The 13,916-nt window shown below is 38.8% G+C and overlaps 1 protein-coding gene across 3 annotated transcripts in view; it reads left to right on the forward strand.

Annotated features, from left to right (window-relative positions):
- The window catches only part of TNIP3 (TNFAIP3 interacting protein 3), a 47,695-nt gene that overhangs the window by 18,351 nt on the left and 15,428 nt on the right, over positions 1-13,916 (forward strand). For 2 of the 3 annotated variants that reach the window (XM_058666684.1, XM_012929623.3), the window contains 5 exons: positions 1,000-1,065; positions 2,362-2,490; positions 4,749-4,877; positions 9,475-9,594; positions 12,405-12,530. In XM_058666684.1, the coding sequence (XP_058522667.1) occupies positions 1,000-1,065; positions 2,362-2,490; positions 4,749-4,877; positions 9,475-9,594; positions 12,405-12,530 (570 nt within the window). The remainder of the gene's footprint in view (positions 1-999; positions 1,066-2,361; positions 2,491-4,748; positions 4,878-9,474; positions 9,595-12,404; positions 12,531-13,916) is intronic. The other variant, XM_058666685.1, reaches the window with a different exon arrangement.

A 13,916-nucleotide genomic window follows, 5' to 3' on the forward strand; every position in this document is an offset into this window, starting at 1 on the left:
TTAATACCTCTTATGTAATTGCGGGTGATTTTGATATTGTGAATTCCTAAATTGAGCATCCAAATACATACATTGAGGAACACAATCATTAAAAAAAAAAACTTGTTCCTAAAATAGTATTGGAAATTGACAAATACTATTTGAGTTCTGTTTTTCTGATTATAGTGAATGTTACAATTTCTTTTCTTGACAAAGGAGAGAAGCAAAATAAAATGCTTTCAGCATTCCATAGATTGTGAATGTTGTATCCTCTTTAAAAAGACATATTCTGTCTCTTATAACATTGTATTCTTTTCGAAGTGCCTTCTGCTCCTCAATATTGCATGGAATATTTTGTTATTTCAGAAAATTACTGAACTATAGTCCTAGCGAGCGTAATGATACTATTACATGGGACTATCCTTGAAATTGGATGGAGCTAAGTTGATCTGGAGCTAGGAACTAGGAGTCTCTTCTGGGTCTCTGATGTGGGTGCAAGGTCCTCAGGCTTTGGGTCATCCTTGAATGCTTTCCCAGGCCACAAGCAGAGAGCTGGATGGAAGTGGATTCTTTCATTTGGGATCCCGGCAGTAGCAAGGCAAGGATTTTGCCATTAGGCTATTGTGCCTTGTCCATACATAAATACATCTTAGTGACAACCACCAAAGCTTATGAATTTTTATCAGATCCTAATTGGACTAAACAAAAAGGATGAACAATCAAATGATTAAAAGAAATTGAAAGTTTCTGGTAAATGGTCAGAGGTACATCTTAGAGTTGATGGTTTTCCATAAAAGAAAGAAAGAAAGAAAGAAAGAAAGAAAGAAAGAAAGAAAGAAAGAAAGAAAGAAAGAAAGAAAGATTCAATTCAATTGTCCCAGCCCTGTCAGAATTTGGAGGAAGAAATACTGTCTTCACCCAAGACTTCCAAAGTTCCAGTGCCTCAAAAAGGAATTTCATTTTGGTCGTTTCCAAGTGGGTCGCAACCTTTATTGACTCACCAAATTTTACTAATTTCAGCTCCTGGAAGTTAACCGGCAATGGGATCAGCAATTTAGGACCATGAAAGAATTTTATGAAAGAAAGGTAAACACTTTTCTCCTTTATTAAAACTAGTAATTCTGAAGGGGCCAACTGGGTGAAGATTCTCATTGATTTCCACTACAAGAAGACCTGTGGGTAACCTGCTCTCAAACAAGGAAGGGTAGGCATGCTGAACATCTTAGTGTGCTCTTGGTTTGCAGGATTAATGAAGAGTGTCGGTCTTGAGCAGGGCTTCAGAAAGTTGCGATCACTAACATCCCCAGGTCTCCAGGGTTCTGTTGCAATGAACTGTCTCACAGTACCTTGTGCCCTTCCTTGGCTTCCTAGCAACCGTGGTGAGGCTAGGCTGCAGGTGAGGTGAGGAACAGTGTCAAGTTCACAACGATGCTTGCAATGCCAGGTCTGTAATTCTCCGATGAGAACACACCAGGTCTTGTCCACAAAGGAACAGAGATCCACGGGAACCTGTGAGGGGAAAGGGGGGAATTCTCTCCCTCCTCTCTGAAGCATTTTCACTCTCAAGGAACTTTGGCTCTGAGGAGAGAGGAATGTCTCAGAGAGAATCCCTTCAATAGGTAAAGGTCAGTGTAGACTCTGAAATCATTCTGTCGTCAAAAAGAGGGGAAGGAGAAAGTAAGCTCCCCTAAATAATTCAGAATTAAGAACTTCAACCACAAGGTTATACAGCAGCATTGTTCTTTCTCCCCCCTCCCATTTTGATAACTCAAAAATATCAAATATAGGAGGTGGAAGACAAGATTCCTATCCCACCAAACAATGGTCAGGCCTCTGGAAAGATCCACTCTCGGCAGTTAGGGTCTGCGAATTCTAAAGAGGAAGCCCAGAGACCATGTCTGGAATGTTCTCTCGAAAGGCTCACAGGTGTGCAAAGACATGGTGTTGGCTTTGTTTTTGGAAAAAGGGTCCTTCTCCCAGGACTGTTTCCCTGGACTGTTGTCTCCATGTCTATAATTTAATCTCCGTTGGAAGATGAAGTGCTGCACATTAGGGATACATTTAAGGCCAGGCCTGCTTTTCTATGACGTGGGCAGTTTCTTCCTGGTCTCTGAGCCTCCTTTGGGCAAGGCCGATCTTGGAAAATGAGATGACAACCCTAGAGAGGCCGGATCCAAGCTTTGATTCCCTGTGTTCACCAGGCTGCTTTTAGAATGCAAATATCTTGATCTGCATTCTGGCCAGGGGGAAGTGGAAAAGGCACTTAGGTCCCTAAGTGCTTGGGGGACCCCGCTGCGGGGGGTGGGGTGGGGTGGGGAAAGTCCAAGTTTGCCGGGGGTTTCAGAGAAGGTGTCAGCTGCACTCTCTGAACTACTTCCTCAGGTCTCAGAGATGAAAACGAAACTGCATGCGGTGGAAAGATTCCTGAGCAGCCAGAAGGATCGTCAGCTGATCCTGGGAGAGAGCCACGGACCTGGCCACTTGACCCCGGACCCTTGGCAGCGCGAAGAGGTGGGCGGGGTCAGGGAGCTCACCTCCCTGGGCCTCCAGGGAGTTGAGCAAAAGCAGCGTTGGTTTCCTGTTGAAAAAGCTACAGTTTTTGCTAAAATCAAGTCATGCTCAGCTGTGCCACTATGTGAGGATGCACGGTTATGCAAGTCCTCAAAAACCACAAATAAAGGGCACTCTCTGGTGTAAGAAGGCAGGAGAGACTCCGGCGGTTTCCGCTGTGTTTGTACATGTCATAGGCACGCAGTGGCTTGCCAGGCCCCACTAGGAAAGAGAAAACTCATCCAGAGATTTGGTCATATCTCTCCAGGTCATTTCAGGATAGAAGACTTTTGGTTTTTGTTTTTAACTTAAATTCATGTGTGTTTTTAGTTCCCAGAGATGATTAATAATCATTATCCAATTCCTTGTGTTTATACAGTAGCCTCAGCTTTACAGGTAGGTATTCTTTTTGTACTCACAAAAACGTACATTTGTAAAGCGCTTTGCTCTCATCTCATTTAATGTTCCCAGCCGGCTTCATGAGGAAAAGTGCTTCTCCATTTTTAGAAGAAGGCTGGTGACTTTGGTAGTGCTGATAAAGGAGCATGGAAGGAAATGAAGCAGGGCCCCGGAGTCCAGCTTCCGTGCCTTCTCCAATCCCTGCGATGGGACGTGGGGACGAACTGACGTGAGCGCTTCTCTCCAAAGATACTTTCCCTTCTTGGTGTCTGTTATCTGACTCCATGAAGCCCTACCAAATGAGAAAATATCTCCCATGGCCTCTCAATCACTTAGATAATGTCAGGAAAAGCAACAACAAACAACAAAAACAAACCACTGGGGAGTGAAGCCTTACAGCTGACACTGGGCAGCATTGGCAGACCTGCAGAAATGGTAAGGTGAGGTCTGGGGTCAGGGAAGGTGGTGTAGGTTCAGGCTTCCCTGTCTTGTCCCGGGGAATCAGGAAAGCAGGGCTTACCAACTACTTTCCATTACTTACCTTTCCAGTTACAGGATGTCCAGAAATTGTAGGGCTTTTCCCCTAATGCAGATGGAACTATTTTCTCGTTGAAGCAGTTTTCTCCTTAATTGTGATGAATTAGGTAATGAATGGTTCATTTTCTAATACAAAGGTCTGGTCTGCTGAAATAAAAGTAGATATGTTTTCGTTTTTAAAGAAGTGATTTCTATCAAGTAGATTTTTTAAAATTCAGTAATTGCATTGGGAATTTTTAATGATGAAAATAAGATACTATAATATCTATATTAGCTATTCTCTGATTTTGAGTTACCAAATTGCGAAATAATTGAGTTTGAATCTCAAGCTCACTGGACATTGGAGATCTGAGACACGGTGTCTGAATCCAGAGCTTGTTGGTGTCTAAGCAGCTAACCTTCAGTGATTTACAGCAGTGCATTTCTTGATAATGCTCTTAAACATGGAAGGATGATGGTGGTTGGAACAGTTTGTCTCTTCCCTTTAAAAACAATAATCAGGGCCCAGTGCGGTAGCCTAGTGGCTAAAGTCCTCACCTTGCACGTGCTGGGATCCCATATGGGTGCTGGTTCGTGTCCTGGTTGCCCCACTTCCCATCCAGCCCCTGCTGTGGCCTGGGAAATCAGTGGAGGATGGCCCAAAGCCCTGGGATCCTCCACCCATATGCAATACCCAGAGCAAGCCCCTGGCTCCTGGCTCTGAATTGGCTCAGCTCCAACCACTGCAACCATTTGAAGAATGAATCAATGGATGGATATTTCTCCTTCTCTGTAAATCAGTCTTTCAAATTAAAAAAAATTCTTTAAAAATACTAAGAATCACCATATAATGTTCAGAATAATTTTTTATAGTAAAGTATCTGCTTAGGATTTTTTCCTCTAGGCCTTGAGATACTTGGTTTTCTTGCAATGAAGATTTCCCCCCCTTCTAAGGAGTTTTCAACTACTTTAACAGACTCTTACACTTCAGCTAATAACACTCTGTGGGAATCACCTTATTCTGCAGACTCATTTAGCAGATGACTGAAAGTAAGGATTGTGAAATTCACATCTCTTTTGGGGGCAGCACAAAGTTTTGACAAAACCAATGTGCCAACTCTGTGCTCTACGCAAAGCCATACCAAAATGGAACATTCAGAGAAAACCTTGCCAGTTCTGTTTTACTGCATCTCAGGAGGATGACCCCAACTGCCTGACATCAGTTACTGAGGCATTAGGATTCCTGAAACATCATTCTTTGACATTGATTGACTTTGATGTTGTTTCTCTGCCCTTTACACCAGAAGGAAAGTGAAAGACTGAATGAAGAACTACATGAGTTAAAAAAAGAGAATAAGCTTTTGAAAGAAAAGAATATTCTTGTGAACAAGAAGAAGGAACATTATGAATGTGAAATAAAACGTCTTAATAAGGTAGGAGGCCTGGTCAAGCATGCGAGATCCAAATGAGAGGTCCGTGTATAAAGAGTGCATCTCAACAGAAATTTGCCACAAAACTGGGGTGACTAAGGGGCTCCCAGCACTGTGGCCTGGCCCAGAAGGTACTTGTTGTGTTTTTTGCAAATCGCTTTTATCTGCAGCTTTCGGCCAGGCATGGCTAAGGAGGCTGTAGGGAATTCATGTCCCTGCAAAGAACCATTACGAAAAGGAGAAACTAGGGGAAATTATAGAAGACAGCAATGCTGAATAAGTTTGAAGCTTGAAGAACCACATGAAGCAAGTGGGTGTTTCTGAACAGTAACATATGTCTTGGTCAACCGCAAACGCTTCCTGAGGAAATTAGCTGCTCGCTCTTTAAAATGATCACTAGGGAGCTAGGTGTGAGGCACGCTATATGGAAGCTTGCTCAATGCCAGAGCCAAGGTTGAGAGGCAGATTTTCTCCAGGGCAAGCCTAAAATCTGCCTTCAAGGGGAACAGGATGAGCAAAGTCTGGGCTTTTATGGAAAGAGAAGTGGTTTGATACCTCAGTCCAGGGAACTCTTCAAAGCCACAGCTTATGCATTACTGCAAAAGGGTGATGTGCCTATGTGGGTATGTCCCTGCTTTACAGACTAATTAGTTAGTTTTCTAGGGAAACAATCAGCGGCTAGTTCAGGGGAAACCAGTTATGTCCTTTGCTGTTGACTTTTCCAAGGCTGTGTCATATGTGAAGCAGGGGAATAATGTACACAAGTGGTTGAGTTGAGATATGCCTCTCTCAAGAGAGAGAATGGGTCTCCTACAGTAAGAGCTCACAAGTGACTGACCTTGAAAATATGCTCACGCTCTCTATTTGGGACTATGTGCCTGAGGTTGGAGTTCACTGGTGTTCTGAAGTGTCATTTAGAGTCTTCAAAATGTTAGGAACAGACCTGCACGTTTGGCTGGAAGCTTTTTGTTATTAGGTCTGTTTGTGCAGTAAGTTTATCCTTCACGAGAGAATGGGGAGGTGTAGAGTGAATCCATACATTTTTTTTTTCTAATAGAGAAAAACAATATCAAGAGTAAAGTCAGGGCATATACATAACCTTTCTCAGTCTCTGCTGGGAAATGAAATTACATTTGAAATCACTTCCATTCTGTAAGGTTTATTTGTTTATTTGGAAGGCAGTGACAAGACAAACACATATACTCACACACAGACATAGAATAAAGAGAGAGAAATCTTCCCTTATGGTGTATCTGTAGATGGCAAAGACCCAAATATCTAGAGCATCACCTGCCATCTCCTAGGCACATTAGCCAGAAGCCAAAACAAAACTGAACAGAGAATTCAATGATATGTTAGCCAGTAAAGGATGCCCTGTCTCAAGAGGTGATTTAATGCCCTCTGTAAAATATAGGTCTTTATATAGACATTATTTTCTCAAAGAGGACTTAAGATCATAGGACTTTCTCAATGCATTATTTAAGACAAATGTCTCTTGGGATGCCTGCATTCCATATTGCAAGTCTAGGATCTGATTCCAATTCAGATTTCTACTAATGCATACCATGAGAATAAAGAGGAGATAGCTGAAGTATTTGGGTCTCTGCCATGAATTTAGGAGACTTGAATTGAGTTCCCTGCCCCCACGTTTGATCTGGAATCATCTAACGCTTGTTGGCATTTGGGGGAGTGAATCAGTGGCTGTATGAGCAACCTCTCTCTCTCTCCCATTTAAAATAAATATAAGCTTTAATATTGAAGTTATCCATTTTATCCCTGATATTTCCACCTATAATTTTCCCCCTGGAACTTCTCACTACCTCATAATATATGGTTAGTGCCTTGTTTTTATTATCTCATTTGTTTTCTGTTCCTCAAACTTTATTGCAATCTATATAAGAGGATTTTTGCAAGGTTTACTTCCCTGTGAAGCACAATAGGCACTGTTTGATGAGCGACTCCTGAATATGTTTCAGTTCTCTTAAAATCTTCAGGAAAAAAAGTGAAGTTTTATGTTTAAATCATGTTTTCTTATATATTCACCTTACAACAATGCAGCTTTAGAACATAATTTTAAATGTATTTTTATTAAAAAGGAGCTCACAAAAGCAACATCAAAATATAGTCCTGAAGTTATTAGTTTTTCCTTTTTAAACTGTACTTTCTTGCTTTGGGGGAATAAGAAACTTTTTCTTATTTATAAAAAGGGAACAAATTTAATGCATTTCATCTATACAGTTTTAAGAGCAACGTGATACTTCCCATCCTGGCATCCGTTCCGCTCTCCCTCCCACACCTATGTGTCCCAGTTAACTCTTAAGCATGTGTTGAATGGGTGAATGGGTGAATTAGTTAGCTAGTACATAATTCGTTCAATTGCTGACTCTGGACTTGAGCTTCATGTATCATTAATTATATTAATCTGCTTATGAGAAATCAGAATAAAAAGGTGCCTGAAACTAGAAAACTTCCATCTCACACATTTATACTTTAACTTGTCATTTTAAAGCATGAAGTGATTCACTGTACATGAGATTTTTTAAAGCCACTTAGTGCATGCATTGATACTTAATGACATGAAAGACATTCTTCTTCTATTATACAGTGAATGTCTTTCTTTGTTTTTACCACTGTGACAAACAAAAATTATTTGAAATGTTGATTTGGGTATCTGATTGTGCCCGCCTTCTAGCACACCATGGAATCTGGGTCCTGTTTTGATTGCCCAAGGCAGTTAGCTGACATTTGTAATATTTCATTTCAGAAGGTGACATACACTTTTCAAATTTTGTACAGACTGTGTGCATTCAACTCAGTTAATCTGCTTTGAGGAAAATACTCAAGGGGTTTACTTTTATCAAGTTCTTTATCAAGATGTTTAACCAAGGTTAGAGAAAGTGTCTGAGTCTTGTCAGCTGGGGCCATCTACGGGTGAAATCTGTTTGTCTGACATTCCAGCATTGTGAGTATGCCTGTACTGATAGGAAATAGCTATTCCAGAATGGGTGACAAGTGTTTCCTCAAGGAAGCTGGAAAATCCCCAACATGAAATAAAGTCTGCTTGACACACTTATCGGTTATGACTCATCTGTAAAATTTCTAGAATCCTGAGTAGCATTAAATAAAGGCTGGGAAATTCAAACAATAGGATCCATAAAGACGGTCCAAACATAGGTGTGGCCTATGGAGCCAGATTATTTCATTACTGTTATTTATTTGATATTTTACATCCTTGATTTCTCTACTACCATTCACACACTTAATTAACTATTATGACACTTTTTGGAGCTTAATAAGTATAGACAAAATGTAAAATTTAAGACAAATATTGACAAAATGCTAAATTTCAAATGATTTTACTGCCTTTTGAAATTTTTCCTGCAAAGAAAAACTAAGTTCTTATCACCGTTATAACTTCTTGAGAATGCTATCCATGTCAGTGTAGGCAGTATTAATAATTCTAAAACATTCTATGAGGAAATTCCCAGACTGTCCACATTCCCTCAAGAACACAATTCTGCTTTTCCTTTCATAATATTATGACTGCATTGCATAGTAATGCAGAGGAGTGAGTTACTGCTATTACCCACTGAAGTGAGTAAAGAAACACTCGCAGAGGAATTGAATTCTTAGACCTCTCAAAAGGAGCCTTACTATGTGTACCGAGGACTGACTTGATAAGAAAAAAGGCACTCATGTTTGTAGGCTGTGGGACTATGCCAGGATGTGTTCTGTCAGAATGGTTAGTAAATTTATCAGTGAATTAAATGTATTAAAGATATGCCGTGTCTTTTATATCATCTAAGCATGATATTTGTTAAGACCACCGTAAGATAGCAAGGATGCAGATTTTGTGCTGAATATAAATATCTTCCATACTTCCATTTCACCACTTTGTGCTATGCTAAAAACACAAAGTTTTACAGTACCTCAAGAAAGCTGGGCATGCAGTCCAAGCTGCAGTGAGTTAAACAGAGCCGATGTAAGACTGTGACTGGGCCAGGTTGCATCTTGCTGAAGGATGGCAGAGGATATGAGTAGGATAACAGACCCAACAGAGAATAAATCTCATGCTGCATAGTCCTGTGGATTTCCTCTGCTGCTGGTGGGAGCACCCATAGCAAGCTAGCAAAAATACTGCTCAGAACATCACCTGAGACCAACAGCACCAACTTCTTTATTTCTGCAGTTACCTGATTCACAATCTCTGGCAGCAGTTCCCAAACCTGCGTATATTTGCTACCTTGGTGGGCTCTAAAGTTTGTGCATCAGTGGTGATGCAGACATTTGCCTGAAAAGTATAGAGAAATCATATGAATGTATTTTTTTTTAATCATTAGCTTGGTGGAGAGTGAGTCCAACATCAAAGATCCCAATAATAATAATCAGGGTTGAATAACAGCATATTGAGCAAAGACAGACATTCTGGAAGAAAATATGTTTGAGCAGAAAGTCAGAAAGAAGAAATTGACATATACATATAAGCAACATTGAAAAGGAATATCTACCTTGTGGGTGCATTTGAGACCATTGCCATAATAACAAATTAATTGATTGGGTGTAAACCTGAGACCAATAGTATTCTTGTCTTAAAATATAGGTTCTTCAGGATGCCTTGAAAATTGAGTACTCTTCATTTTCTGAGGACTCTCTGACTAAGTCCAAAGGTGACTGCAGCCATGAGGAAATGAGAACAGAAATGGAAGTCCTAAAGCAGCAGGTGAGAAGTTGGAAGTAAAATAATCATGTGGAGAAAATGGGACTCAATTTTCATGCTTCTTTGAATATTTTGGATGTCTTGCAATTAAAATTTTATCAAAGGTGTTTGCACTACTTTATTTCAATTGCCTATCCTTAAAACTGATTGAATGTAAACCATGCAATTTACTTCTACATTTTATAGAAGAGAGAATTGGGTTTCAGATGGGTCAGTTTGCCAAAAATCATACAACTAAATGAGGAGCATGTTAATTAAGCTTTGGATTAGAATCCAATAATTATGCATCTAGAGAGTTTTATGTGAACACATTTTATTTTGAAAACACTAAAAACCCAGACTCTGCAGCTTTTCAGAGAATGATAGTACTGCACTGTGTTTCTGTAGCTGCTGACCTCCAGACGTCTTAACAATAAGGTCAGATTTAAAGAGAATATTCTGGACTGATTTATAATCACTGAAGAGCTTGGTGTGCTTAGCTACTCCCACATTTGGATAGCAATCCTGATTAGTTACTTTAAATATATATTTATTTGTTTGTTTGTTTGAAAGAGAGAGAGAGAGAGGAGAGGCAGAAAAGTCTTTCATCTATTCATTCACTCCCTATATGTCTGTAATGGCTAGGAAATTCTTCCAGGTCTTCTACCATGAGTAGCAGGAGCCCAAACACTTGGAATCATCCTTCGCTGCTTTTCCAGGCCATTACCAGGGAACTTGTTTAGCAGTGGAGCAGCACTTCCTGTCCAGATCCCTGCGAATGCACTTGAGATGTAGCAGATAATGGCTCAAGTGTTTGACCCCTGCCACCAAGGTGGGAAACTCAAATGGAGTTCACTGTACCTGGCTCTAACTTGGGGAATAACTGGTTGACAGAAGATCTCATTTCTGTCTCTGTCACTCTGCCTTTCAATAAATAAATAGTTCTTGAAACCAACATTTGAAAGGATTCATGATGTAATACATGGAAACTTTGAGCAACTGTGTTATTGCTGTCAGCACTTCATTGCTTACATCGTGGAAAATATTCTGTGTAAAAACAGATCCAGAAAGTTCAGAGCACTAATTGGTCAAGTTTTATTTGCTCCTCTATTGATTACATTTGAACAATCTGATTCATATTTTGAGTCATTTAAGAGAAGGCTTCCCAAAGTTCATGGATAAGTGGAATTAAAAAATAAATGAGCACTTTCAAAGAAAATTTTGAAGCCCTCTCAAGTGCATTTTAAACACGAGCCTCTGAAGAAAATAAGTGGAACATTCAGATTTCAAAGCACTCTTGGCCCTTCAGTGTGGTGCTGACTACCATTCGTTCAGAGAAAATTTGAAAGTGAGGGTTTATTTTCAGAGACCTGAATCATTGTTGGTGCTCGCAAATAACGTGCACTACTTTGGAGGCAGTCACTCTTACACTGGCAGTATACAGTACGGTTTAGCTTCTATACGACACGATGCAGCTACTCCCTTTCTTTTTCATCATCCTCAAGAGATACCAAAAGCCATCTCCTTAGTTTTGAGGTGCTTTATTACTGACTTTCCTGATGCACACTTTAAATGCACACATTTCAAATTGAGCATCCACCACCATGATATCACCAAGTATCATAAGAAATATCCTCGTTTTTAACTTCCGAAGGAAATGGAAGTAGAATCTTGGTCCCTGCCTGACTGAAGTCACAAAGTTGCTGAAGTGTTTTGTTCTGATCAGATGGGCTTCTCCCATTAACACTGCCTCTGAGCACTGGTTTCACTGCATCTTGAACTGAACCTCAGCTTTCAAGTAAAAATTTCAAGATGCCAGCAAGCTGATGTAGGATTCTCAAAATGCTTCTGGTGAACAAAACCTTAAAAATGGAACACTTATGCAGGTGTGTGTATGTGATATGGGTGCATTGTGGCTAAATATACACAAAAGACATTTTTTCTTTTGCCTACTTTATATTTTGTTAACTTAAAACTCATAAACCTGTAGTTAAAATTTGTTCCATGACTCATAATAAAAGTTCAGTGTGCATTAAAATTAACAGCTAAAAATCTAGACACTATGTTCCAATAGACGTAGTCATTTAAATCCTGGGCTTAGAGGAATTCTTTTGCTATATTCTCTAAGTTTCGTTTGTTTTTATTGCTTTGCATGCTGGTTTCCAAGCCATCAGCCATCAACATGCTGATTAAAGACAATTCAAAGTTTGGTCACACTTCTGGAGTATTTGGAATAACCTTGGAGAAGTGTTTGAGTAAAGTAGTGTATGTTTCTTTTGACTATACGTTAAGTATACCTAGAGGGCAAAAACTTGTGAATACCTTTCAGTAACTATGCTCTGCTTTTCCAAATGCATCAGCCTTTCTATGTGCTTTGTGTTCAACCTGGACATTATAGTTGGAAACTCTGTCATGTTAGCATTCAGTGACGCAGCTATATCAGTAGATTGTCTCTTGCAACTTCAAGCAGTATTCCTCCATCAAAGCGCTGTAATGGAGATGGATGACTTGCTCCAAAAGCAGTACTACTTAACATGAGGCCAAGAATTTCTTCACTGTCATGAAGTATGTAGCAGAATAACCAGCGAAAGGACATTGTTCATAATAAATTTTTTGTTTTGTTTAAAAATTTGTGATACACATTCAAAAGTAAAAAAAAATTGAGAATTTTCATTCTGAACAAGCAGCCATATGCGTTTCTGTATCTCAGCATAAAGACAGATTGGTAAGGAGGGATAAGGAGTGGCAGCAGCTGAGACCCAAGTAGCATCTTTCCATTTCACTGGTCTCAGACAAAAGCCAGCCAGCACTACTAGCAGGCCCATGTTTTACAGGTGCGAATATATGAAGAAGACTTCAGAAAGGAGCGATCAGACCGAGAAAGACTTAATCAAGAGAAAGAAGAGCTGCAGCAAATTAATCAGACTTGTCAATCCCAATTGAACAGGCTGGATTCTCAGGTATGATCACAGACAAAACAGATTTTGCCAGAATAGGTATATTATTCATTTAAAAAAATAAACTCAAGACTTTTTTTTCTGCTTTACTAATTGACATTGGATTTTCTGGAGACATCAGCACCTGAGATGACATCATTCAGTTTTTGAAAGAGAAGAAAATGACTGGAAATTACTTTGGACTAAAGTATCTTGAGGAATTATGCACGAAATTGGATTTCAGTGATTGATATATATATATGTATATATACATGTATGAATATATGCATATATACATACATGTATATATACACATATCCTATATATATTCTATATATCCTATATATATCATATACATATATATGAAGTTCTTTTGATCATTTTTTATAGCATTTATCTTGCTGGAATGGAAGTTGAAGTACCTAGTCTTCAAGCACAGTGAAGTGGTTTCTAAATTCTTGTCATTTTTTTTAAAGGCTTATGTTGGAATGTACTTGTCTTCCAAAAAACATAGATATTTCTCAATATCATTTATGCATCTAGCGAAATAAAGAACTTTATCCAGTGGGTTGCCAAATTTCAAATAATTAGAGAAACAGTAATGAAGCTCAAAAATGGTTATCACTTTATTAGGACACATTAAATATAAGTACACTAAAATTAAGTGTAATTGAATATATTAGAAGTAGACTGAGGAAATCATCGTAATAGATAAATATTGATGTTAATGGGAAAAAAACTGTAGTTAACACAATTTTGACTGAGAAAATGAAGTGAGCCGCAGCATATTTTGTTTGAAAATCATACAATTCTTTCCAATAAATCATAAATTGTTGTGGAACATGTTTAGTCTTAGAAAAAAAATTAAGCTCTTAGCCATCCTCTTGTTAATATAAAGTAAACTGTGAATTAAATTTAATTTCCTTTCTGATTTTTCTAAGGATTAATTTGAAACTCCTAATTATATGTGGAAAATTATTTGACAGAGCTTTTCCTCTCCAACAAATTAGAATGGATAAAACAGTGATAAAATATGGTAACTTCCCAAAAATAATTTACGGATTTAATACATAATTTATATAAGCATGAATGGGAACATTTCAGATTATTCTTGGTGAAGAAATTACTCTCTCAATTTTTACTTCTTACATATAGGACTGTTTTCATTTCTCTTTTTTTTGGTGGGGGGTGCTGCTGTCTTGATGTCTTTGAAGCTGCCAGTAAACAAAGTATTTTGATTCTTGGCTTATTTTAAAAGTTTTAAAATCTTAGTTTAGTTTAAAGATAGAGACAGATAAAGAAGCAGACAAATAGAGAGGTGTATCTTCCATCCACTGGTTTGCCCACCACAGTTCAGGATAGGTCATTTTGAAGCCAGGAACCTTGAAGCCAATCAAAGTTTCCCACATG

Source organism: Ochotona princeps, chromosome 7, assembly GCF_030435755.1.
Source record: "Ochotona princeps isolate mOchPri1 chromosome 7, mOchPri1.hap1, whole genome shotgun sequence".
Classification (NCBI taxonomy): Eukaryota; Metazoa; Chordata; class Mammalia; order Lagomorpha; family Ochotonidae; genus Ochotona; species Ochotona princeps.